Source organism: Mustela lutreola, chromosome 5 (genome assembly GCF_030435805.1).
Source record: "Mustela lutreola isolate mMusLut2 chromosome 5, mMusLut2.pri, whole genome shotgun sequence".
NCBI classification, from domain to species: domain Eukaryota; kingdom Metazoa; phylum Chordata; class Mammalia; order Carnivora; family Mustelidae; genus Mustela; species Mustela lutreola.
The window spans coordinates 24,850,204-24,872,096 of NC_081294.1; the positions used below are offsets into that span (position 1 = coordinate 24,850,204).

Genomic DNA, 21,893 nt, shown 5'->3' on the forward strand with positions numbered 1-21,893 from the left:
AGACCTAAGTTTGAAAAGCTACTAATAAGCAGGAACTTAATGTCTGATCCTTTGGTTGCATATCTACAAAAATAATAAAAGTCAAGTCCTAAGGATTATCATGTGGATGAAATGATAAAAAAAAGTGCAGAGCCCCTGGTATAATATCTGGCAATAAACAGGTTCTCAAAACATCCAGATAATCATATTCTAAACACATTTGAATTTTTGATGTCAAATAAGAATGTGGGTGTTTGTTGACTTTTACTATTAGCTCTTGCTCTAAAATCATATAATGTTCTCATTCTCCCCACCTTCCTTCCCACGTTATAAGGATGGGCGCTCTGTCTCATTAACATGCTACATCCAGGGCATCCGACCCTAACACAGTCCAATATATTCATTCAACAAACGGGATTGGTTAGATATTACAAAAGCAATGGAAAGCTTCTAATACTCCCTGCATTTAACTTCCCTGTCCTTTCCATGGGCTGACGTGCTCTAACAGTATGCTTACGTTTTATCTGATATGAATTTCAAAAGTCACCCATGAGATGATCTTCATCAGAAGGCCTTTCCCTTTTTGGAAGTCACAGATCCCTTTGAGAATCAGATAAAAATCTATGGATCATCAATGAAATAGACATGTAATCATACACATAAAAATCTGTGTGGAATTTCATGTGGGTTAGGAATATTTTGAAGGTTATTAGGTGACTGTGGTCCTTAAAACAAGAATGCTGATCTAAAATATCATAGCCTTCTTTGTGCATTTAATTACAATCCTTTTTTTTTTTTTAAATATAGGTTCCAGTTGTGAATGCTCTGGGGTTTTAATTAGAGAATCCAACCCTACCTCTTTAAAGGTTCAAGGTCTTTCAGCTTCTTGAATTATCAGATAGTTTTATAATTTAGGGTGCTTTAATTTGTAATTAACAGAAAACCCAACTCAAACTAGTTTAAACAGATAAGCAGTTTAAGTCATACTTAAGTCAACAGTAAAGTAGGCTGGGGTGCCTGGGTGGCTCAGTGGGTTAAGCCTCTGCCTTCAGCTCAGGTCATGATCCCAGGGTCCTGGGATTGAGCCCCACATCGGGCTCTCTGCTCAGCAGGGAACCTGCTTCTCTCTCTGTGCCTCTCTGTGCCTGCCTCTCTGCCTACTTGTGATCTCTGTCTGTCAAATAAATAAATAAAAATCTTAAAAAAAAAAAAAAGTAGGCTTTTGGACGTGGTTTGATTTGGGTTCAATTATTTCTCTGAAATTTTCTGTCCTGTTCAGCTTTGTCCTCAGGCTGACATCTCTGAGGTCACAAAATAGCTGCTGCATTGACAGGCACATTTCAATCCAGGAGAAAGAGCACCCATGGCACAGAATTCACAAGAATTCACAGAATTCACAAAATCACAAGAGGCTTCCTGATTGGAGAACTCCGAAACTAATCCCTATGGAAAAAGTAATGCAAGATGCTGACTGACTTAGGTCTGGATAACTTCCGAAGATGACCCTACCAAGAATCTAATCTCGTCCTTTGGAGATTGATTGGAATTGGTTCCACCCAAGGTCATGACCATCCCCCTGCTTCCCTCTAACCTAACCCTTACAACATTCAGAAATGTTGATCATCACACTCCTTCAGAGTGAGAAATCCAAGACTATTTAACCTAGCACTGTCCTGAAGTTCTCCATTCTTTGCCAGGATAGTTTTGGACAAAAGTAAGATCATGCTTTCTCTTTCTATGTGTGGATCAAGGATCCACATGGACCCTTAATTTATTTTCAATTCATGTTTCTGTCGTTACAGGCACATTTGTTGTCCAAGTCACTGCAACTGATGCTGATGATCCAACTTATGGGAACAGTGCTAAAGTGGTATATAGTATCCTACAGGGGCAGCCCTATTTTTCAGTTGAATCAGAAACAGGTTAGAATTCCTTTTTGATCTTCTTTTTAAATCTGTAATTTTAACTGACATGTTCAGCTGAGCTGGCATATTTTTTAATAAAAACAATCAGTGTCATTGAATTTTCTTAGATTCACCTGCCAAATACCAGCAATATACTTGTAAACACGATATCCACATCATTTCAATCAAGAAATCTGACAATGGATGTTTCATCTATTATGTTTATAATATGGTAGATTCAGAAAAACTTCTACAATGTTATTTTTTTTCTTCCAGTTTGGGGAGAAGTTAAAGACCAATCCCTTCTGATAGCCATTGGGGCTATTTATAAAAATTCCAATTCTTTTTCTAGTTATTTGGTATCTCCTTCTCTTGCTCTGAAACTAGTTGTAGCCAGGAGATTTGTTCAGGCCAATAAATGTGGCAGTGATGCTAGTCACTTCCAAGCAGAACTTTTAGATCTGGTGCACAATCTACATTCCTATCCTCCTGCCACAGAGATCACAGATGGAAACCATTGTTGACACTGGTCTCCAGCCTGGATGTCTGTTATCCTCAGCAGAACTTCTTGCTGGCCTACTCAGAGAATGAACAAAACATTAACGTTAGCATGTCAAGCCAGTAAGGTTTTGCATTGTTTGCTATAACATTGTCTAGTGTATCCTAAATGATACCATCCTAATAAAGTGGATTCCTTAATGGAATCCTTTTTTTAACATCTCATTTTTCTGCATTTTCTCCAAGAGTAGCATATTATCTTATGATGAATTGTTTCTTAGGAAATACTGCCTGTGCTGTACAGTAAATTCTACACATATTTTTGCTATCATACTAGGAGTTGAGTTCCTTTCACACATTTTTCAAACATTCATTATTGTTAGCAGAAAACAAAACATTTCTAGATTACTACATCCAGTTAGAAATCAATGTGTTAAGAGGTGTGATGAACTTGGAAAGAATCCCGAGGAGAAAGAAAACATTGAGTTGAAAAACAATAAGGATGAAAAATTAGAAATATCCAACATAAAGGACAAAAGGCTAAGCATATCTCCTGTATGTAAATGGAGGAGTACTGTGATTGGAGAACAGGTTGCAGCTGCACTTCCACGGAAGCCAGGACTATAGGAATAAAACTGACCCGTTGTCTGAGGTATTGGTGTTAAAAATTAAAAAAAAAAAAAAAGATATTTTCAGCTTCATTAGTTGTTAAGCACTGGAATGTGCTACCAGAGAAGGTTATAAAGCCTTTAAAGCCTTCAAAGCCTTTAAAGCCTATAAAGATTTTTGAAAGAATGTTGTTAATTTAAGCATAAAGCCTACATAGAGATTAGGCAAACTTTTAGTTCTTTCAACTACTTATTTTATAACTACTTGACAATAGAGATAAATGTGACCTAACATGAGAATGTTGGTTTCTGCTGGGACCAGTTGAACTCATGCTCACATCAGCTTTAGGAAAACTTCTATTCTCTAGGATCATACGGGTGGTAATTACGGGAGAACTGATGCTGTGTTTTCTTAAGACCATAGTTTCGTGGTTTAGAAAATCCTCCGAATGTTCATTATGGTAGGTATATTTGATGAGCCATTAGCTGATGCAGTAAAGTGAAACTCAAGAGTCCGTTCAAGGAAATGGCTTAACAATTTCCTCATAGTACACTTACATGTCTTTTATCAAGCAGCTTAGTAGGAAGCACTGTAACACATGCCAAGTTACATTTTGCTGTGTTATCTTATACCACATGATATTTATACCGCCTACAATCTCTGCTACTGCAGAACTGACTTGTACTTACTCACCACGTGTGATAGGTGTTTGGTTTTTTTAAATGGATCTGTCTCCCTTATGTGGTTGTAATTGCCTTCAGCGTAAGGGCTATCTACGATCATCTTTATGTCACCCATGGCATCTATATAGTGTATTATATATTGTAGATAACTATGCATGTTTGTATAAGTAAGTGACTTGATAAAGTATTTTTAATACATCCCTTTCCACTTCTGAATTTCACACCCATAGGTATCATCAAGACAGCTTTACTCAACATGGATCGAGAAAACAGGGAGCAGTACCAAGTGGTGATTCAAGCCAAGGATATGGGTGGCCAGATGGGGGGATTATCTGGGACCACCACAGTGAACATCACGCTGACTGACGTCAACGACAATCCTCCCCGGTTTCCCCAGAGTAGGAACATTTCATTGAAGGAATTTCTTCAGTGTACTTTTTGTAAAACTCTAACTTTAAGAATGATATTTATTTCCATTATTATTAATTATCAATATTAGTGATCTCAGGAAGAACCATACATTTATTAGCTAAGCAATTTCTGATATGGTTATTGGTTGGAAAGCTAATCTCATTGTTATAGTTTTCCTTATTAAAATCCTGCCACAAACATAAATTTATTTGTGCAGAACATATGTACATAAGCATGCTTCTATTTGTTTAAAAAAATTGACTTTATGTTTTGTGAATTTAATCAGTCATATAATCTCTTTTAAATCCTCACAAAGCTTTGTAAGGGGAGGATTTATCATTTTACTGTTTCTAAAAATACAACTGGGGAAATAACTATGTACTTAATCCTTTTGTAATCATAAATAGTTTTCTATATTATGGTTAATTGAGATACAAAAAGTCATCTCTAAAGTCATTAACTCTCGTGGCTAGATCAGAAAAAAAAAAAAAAAGAAAGAAAAGCAACATTCTTAAATGCCCACTTTATATCAGGCAGTACCCTAGAGCCCTTCATATAAAACACCTCAGTGGGTACTGGCTTTAATATAATTTTTCTTCCAGGAACAAAATTCATTTCTTTACACGATCTAAGTAAACTACTTGAATCCTGTCTTCCTGAGAAAATAGGTGCCCACCATTAAAAAGAAAGCCCACTAACCCAATCATGGCATTTCTTTAAAGTTGGTCAGCTAATAGGGGCTTCTTTTATAATGGAGATACACATGGGTCAACAGGAAATCGTTACATTTTCTTTAGTTTTTTCAAGTATTCAATCAAAACAGAGTATCAAACAAATCTCTGATTTAATGGGTAGAAGAAAGGTTTTATGGACCCTAAAATTTTCCCTCACAGAGGCCTGACATGACAAGATCAGAATCAGCAGTACTTTGCCCAAAAACCTCCTTTTCAATAAAGGAATGCCCCGGGGAAGGAAAACAAAAGGAGCACCTGGAATGCCACTGGGACCTTACCTCACTTTGCTCTCTCCTTGGCTAGCCTGTGATCATTATTGCATAATGTACCAAAGCTCAGGAGGGGAGAGTAACTCTAGAGGAAAACGTTGGCTTGTGTTATCATTTTGCCAAGGATGAGCCCAACACTTACTGAATGGATGAATATTATTATTATTGCCTGACTCAATTCTAGTGATGTCATAGTCTATGTCCTCTCCAAAATAATTTGCACGGATGGTTGGCAAAATGTAACGGGTGAGAGTAAAATAAGTTTTGTGCCTTTTTTTTTTTTTTTTTTTGACCCTAAGTACATGCTGCTCTGGCAGATCTAAACTGAAATTCACATGCAGTCCCCCTAAACCCCCTAAACTAATTTTGCAACATGAGGACATAAGGAAAGTGTACATCTATGAAATACAGGTTTTAAAGATTTTATTTATTAATTTGACAGATAGAGATCACAAATAGGCAGAGAGGCAGGCAGAGGGAGAAGCAGGCTCCCTGCAGGGAGCCCAATGTGGGGCTCAATCCCAGGACTCTGGGATCATGACCTGAGCCAAAGGCAGAGGCTTTAACCCACTGAGTCACCCAGGCGCCCCTGAAATACAGGTTTTAAATCAGCAATACAGACAGAAGAATGGGGGAAACCTAGGCATAGAATGCCTAGGAATTTAAAAGAAAGGAGTAGTCACAGAAACAGTTAAGAGCTTTCTCTCTCAATGTGTCTGTGTGTTAGGGATCTAACTGCAGCCAGACCAGCTCCCTGTGTGAGTGACAGAGTGTCTGCTTGGATACATCCTCCAGATCGCTGTCATTTGTTTCCACCTCCAGTTGTTATTAGCAGTGACACAAAGAACCCTTTTAAGAACTACCCCATAATTAGCTTAAAGTCACAGGTCAGGTTAAATTCTTTCCCATTCTTTCTGCTAAGATTAGTTAACGGGGGCTTCGAAACCTTGTACAGCAGCCCCCCCCCCCCACCAAGCCTCTTAGTCTTCCTTGCCATCACACCCATGAACCTGGAGTGCCATTTACAGGACAAGAAAAGTGTTCTTCATTTGCAAAGAGACAGGTCATGACAGAAGAAATATTCTTAACAATCATGAAAGTAAGGATGTAAGGATAGAGCTCCATTAATTATCGCAAGGAAAGTACAGATCCGCCTGCATCCGTAGTAATGTCTGAAAGAACTGTTAGAAAATGGGTTTTGTGTTTATTATGATAGAGTATCCTTCATCTGTGCTTGACTTATATCTGTCTGGTGATTAATAGGTACATACCAGTTTAAAACCCCTGAATCTTCTCCACCGGGTACACCAATTGGCAGGATCAAAGCCAGCGACGCTGACATGGGAGAAAATGCTGAAATTGAGTACAGCATTACAGAGGGAGAGGGGCTGGACATGTTTGATGTCGTCACTGACCAGGAAACCCAGGAAGGGGTTATTACTGTCAAAAAGGTAATGCCGTTTGTTAACTACAATGCAAATGAGACATTCATTTTTCTCCAGCCCCTGAGTAACTGGGGTAATCACATCTTACCTGAATGTTCCTCTAGATTCTTATTTTACTAATTATTTTTTTTTAAAACACCATGTCTAATGGTTGGCTTTTAGAATTCCCCGATAATCTGAAGCATTCATTAATCTCATACTTTTAATTAATTTTTATTAAGAACCTAATAAGTAAATAAATGACACAAATAAATAATACACATTAAAGTACATAAAATAAATACTGTCCATGAATAATAAACAAACAGTACCGGACACTGTTCTAGATGCAGGAGGTGCAATGGTACATTCAACAGAATGGTCTCTGCTTTCGCAGAACGGCCAATCGAAGGCAGAAAAGAGACAAGGAAGCAAATAAACAAACAAACACGTGTATAGATATAAATTCTGATCATGCTTTGAAGGAAGAGAGTAACACAAGCAGTGGTAAAGATGGCCTGAATCAGAGAGAGGATATAAAAAGACCACAAAAATAAATTAACACAAATTTCCTATGAGCTCTAGCTACTTTTTGGAACATGATAAAAAGTTTTTTATACTTCTGAATTCCAATTTTTGTCCTATGTACTCACTCACTATTTATCCCCCCCCCCCCACAATATTGTCTCGCTCCACAGAGCAGTACACACAAGTGTGGAAAAATTTAAAACCAATAAACCATGTGCCAAAGCTAAAAATACATTAATTTTGGTTCCTTTTTTTAATGATGGCACTACCCTCATGGATGATGTAATATTTTCTCTCTCCTTTAGCACACTGTTATATTCACTGGTGAAGATAAGCATAGGTGTATATAAATAACGAGAAAATTCTTTCCTCTTAAGCTTTGGATTACATGTCTTAATACCTGAAAACACAATAAAACATGTTTAAGCGACACTCAGACCAATGTTTTATACTGTAATATAATTAGGAAGCCCATTAGTGTGCATTAACCTTTTTAATTTTCTTAGTGCCTTATCAGATTCAAACTGAAATTTTGCCTAGCCGACTAAATCACATTCACTAATGTCTTGATTAATTGTGTTTCTAGTGAGCCTTGTCATATCATCATCTAAAACTAAAAGTCAGCAATAAGCATTTGGGTTCACTTTGTCTCCAGAAGTAGAGATACTTTTCCTAAAGACCTCTGACAGCAATGATCATTACTTTCGTTCGCAAGTAATTAGCCCAATGCCCTTATCAGGATATCACTTGGAATATTTTATCAACTCATGCAATGCAAAAAAAAAAAAAATTAAATCTATTTTATCTGAATGAGGTAAAGGGTGTCATGATGTAAACATGTGGTTCTCAATTCTGGCTGCACATCAGCCTCACTGCAGGCGGTATTTCAAAGTACAGATTCCCGCCCCCACCACAGATATTTTGGTTTCATGGTCCAGGGTGGGGATCCAGATACTGGAAAATTTTAAAACACTCAGTAAGTCTTCAAGTACAGCCAGATGTGACGATATCTGAAACAGAAAAATCTACCACGTATTTGCCAACTTGCCCCTGACATGGGTCCCTCTAGTCAAATACAAGAATTTTGTTTTTTTAAAGGAGGTCTTACAAGACTCCTGCTTCCAGGTTCCCTTCCCGTCCATTATAACTTGCCCCCATGCACCCACTTGCAAGGCCACAGCGGGCATGGTTTCAGCCCACGCTCTTCATCAGGAGGGCTTGGTATCTGAACTCCCGTGCCTTTGTCCAATTTCACACTGCATGGTGATGTCCCTAAGCAACGTGGTCATATTTGTTCACCCAAGATTTGCACAAAAAATGGCTCATGTCTTTCTGTGTGTCTTGGTTGCTTCCAATATGTCTCCTCCCCCTACCCTCCCCAAGCTCTTGGACTTTGAAAAGAAGAAAGTGTACACCCTCAAGGTGGAAGCCTCCAATCCTCACGTGGAACCCCGCTTTCTCTACCTGGGCCCGTTCAAAGATGCAGCTACTGTCAGAATTATGGTGGAAGATGTGGATGAGCCCCCGGTCTTCAGCAAACTGGCCTACATCCTGCAGATAAGAGAAGATGCTCAGATAAACACGACAATAGGCTCAGTCACAGCCCAAGATCCAGATGCTGCCAGGAATCCAGTCAAGTAAGCATTCTCCTGCGACCCATCTCTTTCAGAAGCTTTAGTCGAATGCTATGCAAGTATCACCTGAAAGTTAGAAAATTAATCCTTTTTTTCAATGAGACACTTGTGTCTTCCTGAAAAACAACTCTAAACAGCATCTTTACTCTCCTTGCTCAGAATAAACATTATTTTAGCAGCAGTATAAATTTAAAAAACACAAAATTTGGGGGGGGGGGGGTTCCAAAATGATCTATAGGAGTTGACTACTTAACATGGAAATGGTACAAGGAAATACAACAGAATGGCCTGGAATTTTTCTTTAAGGCCTTAGATTTGTCAAAGGGTAGCAGGGAGAGAGTTCTGTGACTTTTAATAAATAAGACACCAGGATGAGTCTGTTTCTCAAGCATACAAGGACCTATCATGTAACACTTAGAGGTAGAATTATGCTCCATTTGGATGCATAATTTTTTCTTTTTCAGACGTGGATAAAAATAGGAACCATTTCATGATATATGTGTGCGAAATCTGGGGAAATTAATAGAGCTGAATCCTAATTTATACTGTGTAAGCAAGTTCTATTTTCTCTATATATTCCTTATACCTTAGCTGTAAATCCTGCTGCAAGAAAGCCTCATTGCTCTTTGAAATCCAGATGCTTTCATATTCTAGAATTTTATCAGGAGAGCAATGGAGTCAACAACTTCCAGCTTTGAGTCAATAGCTTAGTTGGCCAGATGAGAAAACTGCTAAATCAGAATATCATTCTAACAATTATCCCCTGAAAAAAAAAAAAAGAAAGAAAGAAAGAAAGAAAAGAAAAAGAAAAAAGTAAGCAAACTGACAAGTTAGAGAAACTTTTGCTAGTGAACCCACAGATAAATTCTGATCAGGACGCCTGCCATATGCCAGGTATGTTCTAGGCTTTAGAGATACAACAGAAAACACTATCAAGTCCTGATCTCATCAAGCTTACATTCTAATTGGGACAGACAGAAATAGGCAAACAACAAATATGCAGTATATCAGGTAAAATACACTGTAAGCAGTAAGATAAAATGGAAATAGAGGGTTTATATAGTGTGGTCAGACTTGCCCTTGGTAGGAAATCATTTGAGTAGAGATTTGATTGAAATGAAGGGATGAACCATGATGTTATGTGGTAGAAGAACATTCCGGGAAGGGGGAAAAATGAGGGTAAGGTCTAATACCAGAGCTTACTTGGCATGAAGAAGGAGTAGCAAGGAGGCTTAGGAGCTAGTAGAGAGCAATGTGGGGAGTGGTTTGTAAGGCAGGAGGCAACAAGGAGATACGGTAAATGGAGAGTGTGGGAGGTCCTACAGGGCTGTTTGTAGGCCTTGGTAAAGACTGGATTCTATTCTGATTGAGGGGGAAGCCACTGCAGAGCTTTGAATAGGAGTATGTCCTAATCTGAAACTACTTATTAAAAGGATCACAATGGCTGCCCCATGAAGAGTATTATTGGAGTTGAAAGAGTTTGAGTTTTTAAGGCAATCATTTTCTAACTTTTCAGCTATGAGCTCTTGGTTCAAATGAAACCTGATGCAAGTCCCACATCTAAAACACAAACATGCCTGGCTTACTCTCAGGGAATAGTTTTAAATCATTGGGAAAATAGACTGCTGTTTTATCATTCTACTGGAATACCTGTAGACTACTTGAACTGGACTATGGTCAGCCCAAAGTAGCCACATGTAAGCTCCCTGGATCAAGTGTTCTTCCACATACATTTAATAGTATTAATAAGGAAAATTAATGACAGTCTATGCTTGTACAATAAATAATCTTAAGTATTTTCACAATGATTCTCTCAGTTGGAGTTTGTCCTAAGTGTGTAAGGGAAAAATCTTAGCAAGTCAATGTCAGGACCAATTTAACTGTGTAATGCTGGAAGTTTATATAAATATGAGCTTTGTTACCAATTTGATCAACCAACATGTTTTTAATTGATAATGTGTCCTGGGAATTTAGGTTGTGTTTTTATGTCTATTTTATTTTATTTTTTGTTTATTTTATTTTTTATAATGAATACCATTTAACCCACTGCACTATTTTATGTTTTATTAAAGGAAGTAGTTAACTTGTCAGACTGGGTTGGCTCTCAGCCAGTTTTGAAGTTTCTTATGCCAGCCTTTCCTTGGTACATATAGATTTCAAATACAGAAATAGATTTAAGATTAAAAATATAAATACAGAATATAAATATATTCTGTATATATTCTATATATTCTGTATATATTCTATATATAGAATATGTATGTATTCTATATATTCTGTATATTCTATATAAATACAGAAAAAGATTTAAGATTAAAAATATAAATAAGAGGGTGCCTGGGTGGCTCAGTTGGCTAAGCAACTGCCTTCGGCTCAGGTCATGATCCTGGAGTCCTGAGATCCTGTCCCACGTCAGGGTCCCTGCTCAGCGGGGAGTTTGCTTCTCCCTCTGACCCTCCCCCTTCTCATGCTCTCTCCCTCTCTCTCTCATTCACTCTCTCTCATTCTCTCAAATAAATAAGTCAAATCTTTTAAAAATATATAAATAAGGGGATGGGCTCAATGGGTTAAGGCCTCTGCCTCCAGCTCGAGGCATGATCTCAGGGTCCTGGGATAGAGCCCCCGTGTTGGGCTCTCTGCTCGGCAGGAAGCCTGCTTCCTCTTCCTCTCTACCTGTCTCTCTTCTACTTGTGATCTCTCTCTGTCAAATAAACAAATAAAATCTTAAAATATATATATATATATATAAATCAAATAAAAATATAAAAATATAAATAAGATATATTGATATATAAGTGTATATTCCAGGGAGTACTTTTATAGGACAAAAGTGATTCTCATATTGGGAAAGTATATCCTCACATAGTTTTTGGTTATCCAAGATGTAAATACTGAACAACTAGGCATTAGACAATATATTAGGTACATAATTAATACTAGAGAATTCTCCCCCAAACACTGATTTATTGTTATGCAGATACAAGTCTTTAATTAAATTATTTAATTTCATAAAATAATTTTCTTTTAGTAACTTTATCACAGATGCCCTTTGACTTCCATGGAAGAGTCTTATAAAATGTCACTCTGAATAGATATTATGAAAAATTTACATCCAAATATACTTCCTTTCCTGACCCACAAATCTCCCTGACTTGAGAAGATACATTAGAAGACAAATTATTGAATCACAGAATATAATAAATTTCTGGGATGGGGGGAAGAGCTACCTGCAAAATAATCTGCTATAATCATGTTAAGATTGATTACTTTGTTCCTTATCTGTTAAGACTACAGTTAATGTGACTGGGCAGTAAATATAGCAGATGTGAACTGAAATTACTTTGGAAAGAAAAACAACAAATAGACAAGGCTTCATGTGCAAACTATCTTTCCTAAACAACATAGATATTTGAAATTTCCTATTAATTTTTAAATCTCCCAATTAAGGTAAAAACTCTACAATTTGGGTTTTTCCCAAGTAGTTTCTCTCTAAAACCAAAAGCCACCTTCAACTAAAAATTCCTCACCCCATATTCTTTATTTAAAGGCTTGATGGGAAATATGATTATTTGTAAAACTTAAAACTATAGCAGGAAGAAAACAGACAAAGAACAAGAAAAGATTACTGCTGTCTAAATTGTAACAGCTTCCAAAGGCAATAAGCAGCATATCTTAAACTTGACATTTTTCATGAGGGAAAAAAATATTTGTAGGTAATCGTTAAATTTCTTACAAAGTCTATGAATATTGAGATTTCCTTTTTGGGTAATTAGTTATCTGCTGTAAATATTTATCATTCTCAAATTAAAAATGAAGGCAGGTGATCACGTTCAATGCTGTTGCCTAAATTCTTAATAAACATTGATCCATGAAATAAATGGCAAAAATACTAGCTGTTTTATCTGTAGGAGATGAACCCTTAATAATAAAATATTAGGTTTATATAAACTAAAATTAAAATTCTAACCTGACTTGAGATATAGATATTGGTTTTGAGCTTCTTAATTCTCTTCAGGTTTAGACTACAATGATCAAATATCTATTTTACTTAGACCCTTGATAGATGACAAAAATATGTTTTAGTAAAATAAAATACATATTATAATTCACTAGTTATATTTTAAAGCAAAATAATCAATTGAAATAGAATCTTGAACATGGTACACTATTACAAGCTAATAACAAGAACTTATTTTTCTTAGAGTATTCATAATAAGTCTTCATGTGTATGACTAGTTGGTCATTTACTTCATTGTATTTCTACTGAGCCAACATTCTAAAATATACCATCATGACGTAAATTTTGAGACTCTAGCTGAAATGGGCAATTTTTCCTCCTCATGACCTTAACATATCAACTGTCTCCAGAATTTTCTCTTTAATGTCCCCTACATAAAACAGAGTCCACACATACTTACCCCATATATAGCTATTCCAAAAACTAGTAATAAATTGATAAAGATAATATTTCTCAAAATCTACCAGTCATCCTTCAATTTCAGTGTTAAAACAGAGTTAAAACTCAAGTGTTAAAACAAAGGATTTCTTAGAAATCCTTAGAAATCCTTTGATTTCTAAGATACCTCTTGGTTGTCCTTGAATTCTCTGTACTCCTTGAATAGTTCCCTAGCTCCTACTCTGCTCTGGGCAGCGTGGGTCTCCATTTTCTCCATTTAAGTGATTCTGTCTTTAATATTTTTCTTCCTTCACTGGACCTTCTCTTCCTAGACAAGCAAACCAGAAATCTAAGTTGTCAATCCAGATCTTTCCCTTCCCAGAATTTCCTTAAGCATCTCAGCGTCAATATTTCAAAATGGGAATTGGGATCTTCCCCAAATCCTGTTCTTTTCTTCTGTCAGTTTGTGACCGCACCAGCCAACCATTCTCCTTAATTCAATCAGTGATTTAGATCAGAACATTTCCCTGCTTAAAATCCGCAGGTAGATTCACACAGCTCTTAGAACAAATCCCATCTCCTTGCCATGGCCAGCCCATCCTTCTACAGTCCAGACTCTGAATCTCTCCCCAACCTCATTTTCTGTCTCCCTTTACCCACCCCACAAACTGCAGCCACACTAGCCAATTTCTGCTTCGTTCTACATAAAGATTTGTAAAATGAAGTGGATAACAGCAAACTAGACAATCATCCTATTCCCAAACATGACCGCCTGTGTACCCATTAAAGCTTTAAGGTTCTAAAAATGTGAGTTAAAATGTAACAATTACTATACAAACTTGATACAAATTACATGTGAAAGAAACTTTACCGGTAATTCTCAAACTCATGCAACTTGTCTAATGGCTTACCATTAGGACCTCAATTGCAAAGGATTAATTTCCCAGAATATTTTGCTTAATATTAAGTTATAGATATGCAAATATGTGCTACAAGTAGATAAATTCATGTAACAGACATTCTAGGAATAGTTTTAGGATGTGAGAATAACAAATACAAAGAAAACCTTTCTTGCATTGTACGGGGACAGGGGGTAGCTACACTTGTGGTAAGCAAAGCATACACGTAGACTTGTCAAATCATTATGCTGGACACTGAAACTAAGGTTACTGGGTGTCAACTATATTTCACTTTAAAAAGAAAATCATTCTAAATTCTACTCTGCATTTTTAGGTATTCCGTTGATCGACACACAGATATGGACAGAATATTCAACATTGATTCTGGAAATGGTTCAATTTTTACATCGAAACTTCTTGACCGAGAAACGCTGCTGTGGCACAATATCACAGTGATAGCAACAGAGATCAGTAAGTCAAACTTCACACCGCAGCTGTCCCCAATTGATGGAGTGAGTGTCCCAGCAAGGGCTGGTGAAGCAAGGCTGAAATTCATCACCATGTACTGATATCCTACTCGATACATATTGAGGGAAAGAGCCCTGTAATGGTTTGCAGTAATGCTTCTTCTAGGCAGGTGTTAATTCATTCACAAATGCAGGGGCACCTGCAGATGAGCCGTAGTTCAGAAACAATAAAATGAGAATGCATCTCTCAAGTGAGGTTGAATTGGTACATATTGGATTTGATTCCAAAAAGCTTTATCAATCAGAACATTACAGAAGCAGCTGAAAAACACATGGGCTCATGGTTGGAATTGGGAGTGGAGGGGAAGGAAATCAAGTATATTAAAAAATGTAGGCATTACTTAGAAATCTTTCAGATATCTATCCTCCAGCTTTCTAAATAATTTCTATTTCAAAATCATTATAGGAGTAAGAGATATAAATTTTAGCTTTTCCACTGTACACCAAAGTGAACAATCCAAACCATCAAGTAATCAATAAAATGTTTAGAGCGGCTTTTTATGGAAGTCCCCATGAAATTGAAGGCAAAGAAAAACAGTGCCAAATGAATGCTTCAAATAAAATGATTATACACAGTAAAAATTGTGTACTATAAACACAATGTGTAGTACATGAAAGAAAAAGTATTTTTAAAATAACACTTAAATGTTTAAAAATAGGCTTCCAAATTATAGCTCATTTTTTAGTTTTTGTTTTTGACTTTAAAAGTTCAAATATTTTTAGCTCAGTTGGGTATCTAGTGTGAAATATTCCATATCTAATGGTGTATTACAGCAGTATTCTTTGTCAACCTAACTCATGAGATATGAAATGGCTGAAGAATATTGAGTAGAATATTTAATAACTAATCTGGGCAAAATGAAGCATTGCTTTGCGATAGCGTTGAGAACTCCTAATTACAAATTTGTTAGGTAGGAATTTGCTCTCCAGAATTTATGTGGAGGGACTAATGCAGATACCGACGACAGAGCATACTTACAGCTTTAAAATTACAAAATTATTTTTCACACCGAAAAGGACCATTTTTTAAAGCCTCATGAAATTGTATGTTTTACTGAAGTAGTTATTTCATGTGTATTTTAAGCTTTGTGCCTAAAATTTTTTTTTTAAGATTTAATGTTTCTGTGATATTTTTGAAAGTATTAGTGATAAAGACCTTTTAAAACTTCATCTTCGGCAGCTCCAACTTTGGAAAAATAATGGGAGCGACATTTTAGATGCAAAGGAGCTTAAGAATCTTATTGTCTAAATTTCTTAACTGTCTTTGATGCAACAGAAGCCCAGAGCTTACATAAAAACAGCCCACTCCCCTCCCAGGCCCTTGGCACTTGCTGTTCCCTTTATTTGGAGAGCCGGAAATACTCACATGGCTTAATTCTTCTCTTTATTCATGTCCCTGTCCAAATGGCATCTCATCAGATGAGACCGAGGGGTCATCCCACTCAAAGTAGCACCTCCACGTCTCCCCCATCCCCTCCCCTGTTCAATTTTCTCCTTAGCACTCACCATCTGAGGCACTAATTATGTGTTTACAGTTTATCCGCCCCCATTAGAATAAAGCTCCAGGATGCAGGCTCTTTGTGATGCCCCCATGTGTCCCAGCACCCCAAAGAGTGGCTGGCACATATTAGAAATGAGATGCTCACTAAATGCTTAAGACATGAACAAACAGATTTATATAAGCGCAGTGAATGAGGAGCGCTGAGCTCAGAGATTCCAACGCCTGATTCTTGGACCAGGAATCCATCTTCCACACTACCCCAAATACTCATTCACCTCCAGTCCTCCCTCCAGCATTGACACTGCCCTCTCGTTATCCAGGATGAACAGCCTGGGCTTTGGAGTCAAATAGACCCAAGTTGAAGTCTAGGCTCTACTTCTTACTTACCACCTCTGTGAAGATGGACAAATTACCTAACCTATCCGTGCCTCGGTTTCCTCATCTCTATAGTAAGGGGCGACAACTGTATTTACCTCAGAAGTTTGTAAGGATTAAATAAGATAATAAGGCAAAGTGCTGAGCACTACATCCAGCTTGTACTCAGCACGAGAACTAAAGAACTAAGACCAAAATAACCATGGGTGGCCTTCATTCCACCCCCACCGAGCCCCACACTTTGTTTTGTACAAATTTTCCCCATCTCCCTGCTTCTTTGGCTTCTCATAAAATCTGCCTCTACCCTGCCCTTCCTGGATAGCTTTTCTTTATTTTGTGTGACCCTGGGGTTTGCTATCCAGTTGTACTCTAACCATACAAGTAGCTTTTTCTTGTAGGTATGTCTAGCAGGTGTATTCAACTCCACAACTACCCATCTCGTTCTTTTTGGTGACTAAGTTGGCTCATGATGCCCTGTGGTACTCAGAGCAGCCTTGGGCAATCTGTGTATGAATGAGAAAGGAGTGAGTGACCGTTGTCTAAAGGGGACTGGCGATCAATACACAAATGCCTCTTTCTTTCTTTTTGGCATGTTGCAGATAACCCAAAGCAAAGCAGCCGAGTCCCTCTATATATCAAAGTTCTAGATGTCAATGACAATGCCCCAGAATTTGCTGAATTCTATGAAACCTTTGTCTGCGAAAAAGCAAAAGCAGATCAGGTGAGTTTCATTAAAAAAGCAAATTAATTCAGTCGGATTAATTTAGATCTTCTAATACACAGAGCTGAGGGCCAGTTTTGAATTATCTATGAAGTAAACACTAACAAAATTAATACTATAAATAAGAAGCAGAATGAATGTTTAACTTGCGTAAGAGAACAAACAGTTTTTAAGAACTGGAAGTTCATCACTCTCAGACACTGATGCTGATTCAAATCAGTCTTAAATTTTCATTAAAATAGATCAGTCACAGCTTCATTGGAAAAATCTTAATTGGTGAGCATACATTTAATTACCATATATACTGGAGAGCAATAAGCAGAACACACTTTACAATTGTCTTTAACTCATAGTTTCACTAATTTATATTGCCCATCTCTACAAGTAATCCAAATTCGTGAATGTTTTTCTGTTTTACATATTTGTCTCCACCTGAGATAGGTCTTTTCTGCCACTGATATAAAAATTATGTTACAGTTTGTCAAAATAGAAGTGCACTGTTAAAATTCATGTTAAAGCAGGAAGCTGATGGTGTTTTTTGCACAAACTTTCTTTTTAGCTCTTAGGCAAGTCGATGGCCTATGTTTATAATCACAATTGCATTTCTGAACAGGCTCTGTCCAAAGAGGGCCTGAATTTTTTCTTAGTTGAAATGTTGTCATAGAGATTTGTGGTCTTTTATAGCTTTGTATCACTCTAGGGCAGCGATTCGCAACCCTCATGATTTTGCCCCCAGGGAACAGGTGGCACTGTTTGGGGACATTTTTGATTGTCAACAAGAGTAGAGTGCTACTGGTATGTAGTGGGAGGAGGCCAGGCTTGCTGAGAAATATCCTATAGTGCCAGGACAGCCCCACAACAAAGTGGTTTTCCTGCCTCTATTTCCAACCCATCAGTTCCTTGCATAAAGGGGATTCATTGTAAACTTTCTAGAGGCTATTGTTTTTAAATTCAAATTAGAAATCACACAGTCAAGCAATTTACTGCAGAATTGTAAGAAACACTTTTGAGTTAGCTGAACTTCAAAGCAGCTTTATGGTTTTGATTTTAGTTGATTCAGACTCTACGAGCTATTGACAAAGATGACCCTTACAGCGGGCACCAATTCTCGTTCTCTCTGGCCCCTGAAGCAGCCAGTGGCTCAAATTTTACCATTCAAGACAACAAAGGTAAACGCACCCAGGTTATCTTCTCTGTATGTTGGTATCTTTCTCTCTGTCTATCAGCATCACAATTGTTCCAGTCCACGATGTGGCAGGCCCAGGACATTCACCGCTTTGCTTTCCTATCGCAGATAACACAGCAGGAATCTTAACTCGGAAGAATGGCTATAACAGACACGAGATGAGCACCTATCTCCTGCCAGTGGTGATTTCGGACAACGACTACCCGGTCCAAAGCAGCACCGGGACCGTGACTGTCCGGGTCTGTGCATGTGACCACCACGGGAACATGCAGTCCTGCCACGCGGAGGCCCTTGTGCACCCCACGGGCCTGAGCACGGGGGCCCTGATCGCCATCCTTCTGTGCATCGTGACCCTACTAGGTAAACTGCTTCTCCCTGCATCCTATGTCCCCATGCTGAGGGGCCCACACTGTTACTGTGACACCCTAGACTTATCCGCCTCCCCCAGTAAGGCATATAGCCTGATCTAGGTGAGTAGAGTTATATGCTGAGAATCTGCGTTGTTCAACCATGAACAAGTTTTTGCTTGAAAGTAGCTCTGGAGAGTGAACAGATGTGAAACTTGCCGATGTCCTCACCTACCCAGGGAACACCACCCCATATTCACCTACCCAGGAATCTATCTATCTATCAGACAGGGAATGAACCCCAGGGGACTAGAGGGCACCCTCAATGTGCCCCTTTCATTTCATTTGTTGTTTCCTGTTTAACCTGGCAAGCATTGTTAAATTTTAAAGAGAGAAAGTCATCCAGCATGGGGAGTGTGCTGATGACCCTCACTATGAAGGTAAAGTTCAAAGATCGATGGGGAAAGTGGAAAGAGAAATGTGATGACTTTTTCTCTCCCATACAGGGAAATAAAAAGCGATTAAATTTTCTTCCACCCAGCTAACTTGCTTTGGTCTACCCATTCGAATCACTACCTTCTTAGCCTGTTCCCCAACTGCCACATACACAATGTCTATTATTTCTCAGACTCGTAATAATAAACAACTTCTGTGACTGAGGAAATAAATCTGGGACCCAAAAGAAATGAATGCAATCAAGGTGAAAATCAAGATCCAGCAATGATTCAAATGAAATTTTTATCCTCGACCCATGAATTAAGCACACCGGTTGAGCTCAAAAATGCTCCACAGACCGCTGAGGGTTGTGAACTAAGAAAGCAAATGTTAGTTCATTTAGTCCTTCCAAATATCAAAGTAAGCTTTTGCTACACAAGTGGAAGAAAGGTAAGAAGTTAAACGTCAACCTAGCTTGCACAGGCGGGACAACTCTTTTTTAAAAAGACAATATAGCATTGAGAAGAATAAAGAGTAAAAGACCGACATTTTTCCGGGAGGAGAATGCCTAGGGATCCCTGCTTAAGAGCTGCACATTCCACATCAATTTTGCTAATTATAACGGAAGTCTTGAAAACTTAACTACAGAACCGTGATTCTCTTTGTCAACGAAGATTTGGGGAAAGTATTTTAAGATATGAGGATAAATAAAAGCTGACAGTATGCAAAGACAAATCAGTGTTTCTAATGGTGTGAGTCTGTAAAAATTGTTTTGGAAGAGAAGGATATGAATATTCTTTTTGATTTTGGGGGGGAGGTTGCTTTTAGAAGGGCTGAATTGGCAGGGCTGTAGTCAGGGAGAATTCCATGGACTCTTCTGTGGTCCCTAGAAGGAGAACTGACTCTCACTTCAAACAGGTGATTCTTCCTCTCCTTCATCATCTACCCATGTTCTCTCTCCCGCCCCCCACCCCACCGGCTTTTCTCCTCCTCACCAACCCCCTTTTTCCTTTCTTCATCACTTCCTTCCTCCAGTAAATTCACTGTTTCCTCATTACTCCTCACTTGTGTCTGTGCTCCCTACATCTGGTCTAGTCTCTTTGGAATTCCGTACCTAATGAAAAAAGGAACTCAATGGGAATGACCCTCTACTAGGCTAACACCAGTGTGGGCTACACACTGGCCAAGATGCTTCACAACTGTTCTCCTTTAACCCTCAGAACTACCCGGTATGTATTTATCTGCATCCCAAATAAGAAAACCAAGGCTCTAAGAAGTGCAGCCTGTAGCCACATTACACAGCTAATAGGTGGTAGAACAGAGTTGCAGATTCGGGTCTTCTCCCCCTGAGCCCTGGTGCTTCCACACCGCAGTCTGCTCTCTTTCTGAGCTCAGAGAAGGCAGGGCAAGGTCCAGGCTGAAAGACAGCCCGAGCTGGAAATGAGAAGTCAAAGAAGGTGGAGGCAAACAGATTTCGTAAGAGACGAAAAAGCCACACCAACGTAGGAGAAAATCTGCCATCAATAAAGTGGATCCTGTGGCATCTCTTGTTTCATTTACAAAAATAAAACCACAGTTGAAAACAACTATGACATCTCGTGTCTCCATGGTGCTTTAAAGTCTACAGAACTCACACATTGACGAACTCATTCCTGATGACAACACTGGGCACTGTATTATTGCCTCTCTTTCACAGAAAGAAACAGACTTCAAAGGGTCAAATCCTTTAAGCAAGCCTAGGCAGGCTGATTTCAAATGCTTTGCTACCTTCTAGCTTTATGATGGGATTTGAGCACAAACTGGTCCAAGTATTGCCCCCACCCCCCAAATCTCACTGCTGTCCTCTGGCCTCAGGGGGTAGAGAAAAGGGAAGAGGTCAGTTACTAGATAGAAAGCTATTACTCTCTCAGAATGTATGGTTTTTGTTCCACGTGCTTAGAACTCACATCTTTAGTTGATAAAAGTTAGCTGTAAGAAAGATCTACCTTCTAGAATTTCTGTTCAGCTGTCCATTGGGCCAAAAGAAAAGATACAGGCCGTTGTAGCTATAGGAGAAATAAGGCAGTGAATAAATGCCTTTAAATTACCCAGGGTGCCCTCTCTTCTAGGTACTGCACTTTCGAGTGTGCAAAGGACCAAAACAAAAAAATACAGATCACTTAAACTGGGGCGGAATTAGGTAGTGATAAACGCCTGCTATCTTGCCTTAAATGGTGGCAGACCGTTGTACATAAGGGTTGAATGCTTTGGGAGACATTTGTCTTGATTCTATTCGCTATCCCCAGAGGCCATCCTTAGTTACAAGCCTCTGTTTTGCAAATCCTTGTCATTGGTCACACTGGAATCCCGCACAAAGGGTAGATGATGAGCATCCCTCTGCCCAGAGCCCTGCAATTTTTCATCCACATGCACCTCAGGGTAAAGTCAGGTCATACAGAAGCCTCCAGGCCCCACATAACAAGGCCTTTCCCTACTCCCTTCCTGTCAGGGTGGGGGTTGGGTGGCTCCCTCAAGTCCAGCTGTAGGGTCTCCTGGCTGTTTGTCAAACAGTCCAAGCACCCTACCATCCCAGCACCCTTCTTCTAGCTCTGTCCTCTTCACCCGACAGCTCCTTGGATAACTCCCCACCCCTTTGCTGCAATGGCACTTCCTCAATGAGGCAATCTCCTAAAAAGCATATGCAGCCTCTCCTGCGCACGCGCAAGTGCCCTTCACCCTCCTCCTCTGCTCTGTTTTGGTTTACACTGTTTATATCACCTTCTAATAATTTCTAATAATTGGGTCTCCATCCACCACCGCCACCACCACTCCTGCCCACGTCCTGATGAATGTT

General features: G+C 38.6%; 1 protein-coding gene across 3 annotated transcripts in view; it reads left to right on the top strand.

The window, feature by feature from the left end:
- CDH6 (cadherin 6) overlaps positions 1-21,893 on the top strand; it is a 124,606-nt gene that overhangs the window by 94,927 nt on the left and 7,786 nt on the right. For 2 of the 3 annotated variants that reach the window (XM_059173706.1, XM_059173707.1), the window contains 8 exons: positions 1,782-1,901; positions 3,904-4,071; positions 6,351-6,538; positions 8,423-8,676; positions 14,303-14,439; positions 16,971-17,092; positions 18,144-18,261; positions 18,387-18,638. In XM_059173706.1, coding sequence (XP_059029689.1) covers positions 1,782-1,901; positions 3,904-4,071; positions 6,351-6,538; positions 8,423-8,676; positions 14,303-14,439; positions 16,971-17,092; positions 18,144-18,261; positions 18,387-18,638 — 1,359 coding nt within the window. Of the gene's footprint in view, positions 1-1,781; positions 1,902-3,903; positions 4,072-6,350; positions 6,539-8,422; positions 8,677-14,302; positions 14,440-16,970; positions 17,093-18,143; positions 18,262-18,386; positions 18,639-19,131; positions 19,796-21,893 lie in introns of those variants that run through there. The other variant, XM_059173708.1, reaches the window with a different exon arrangement.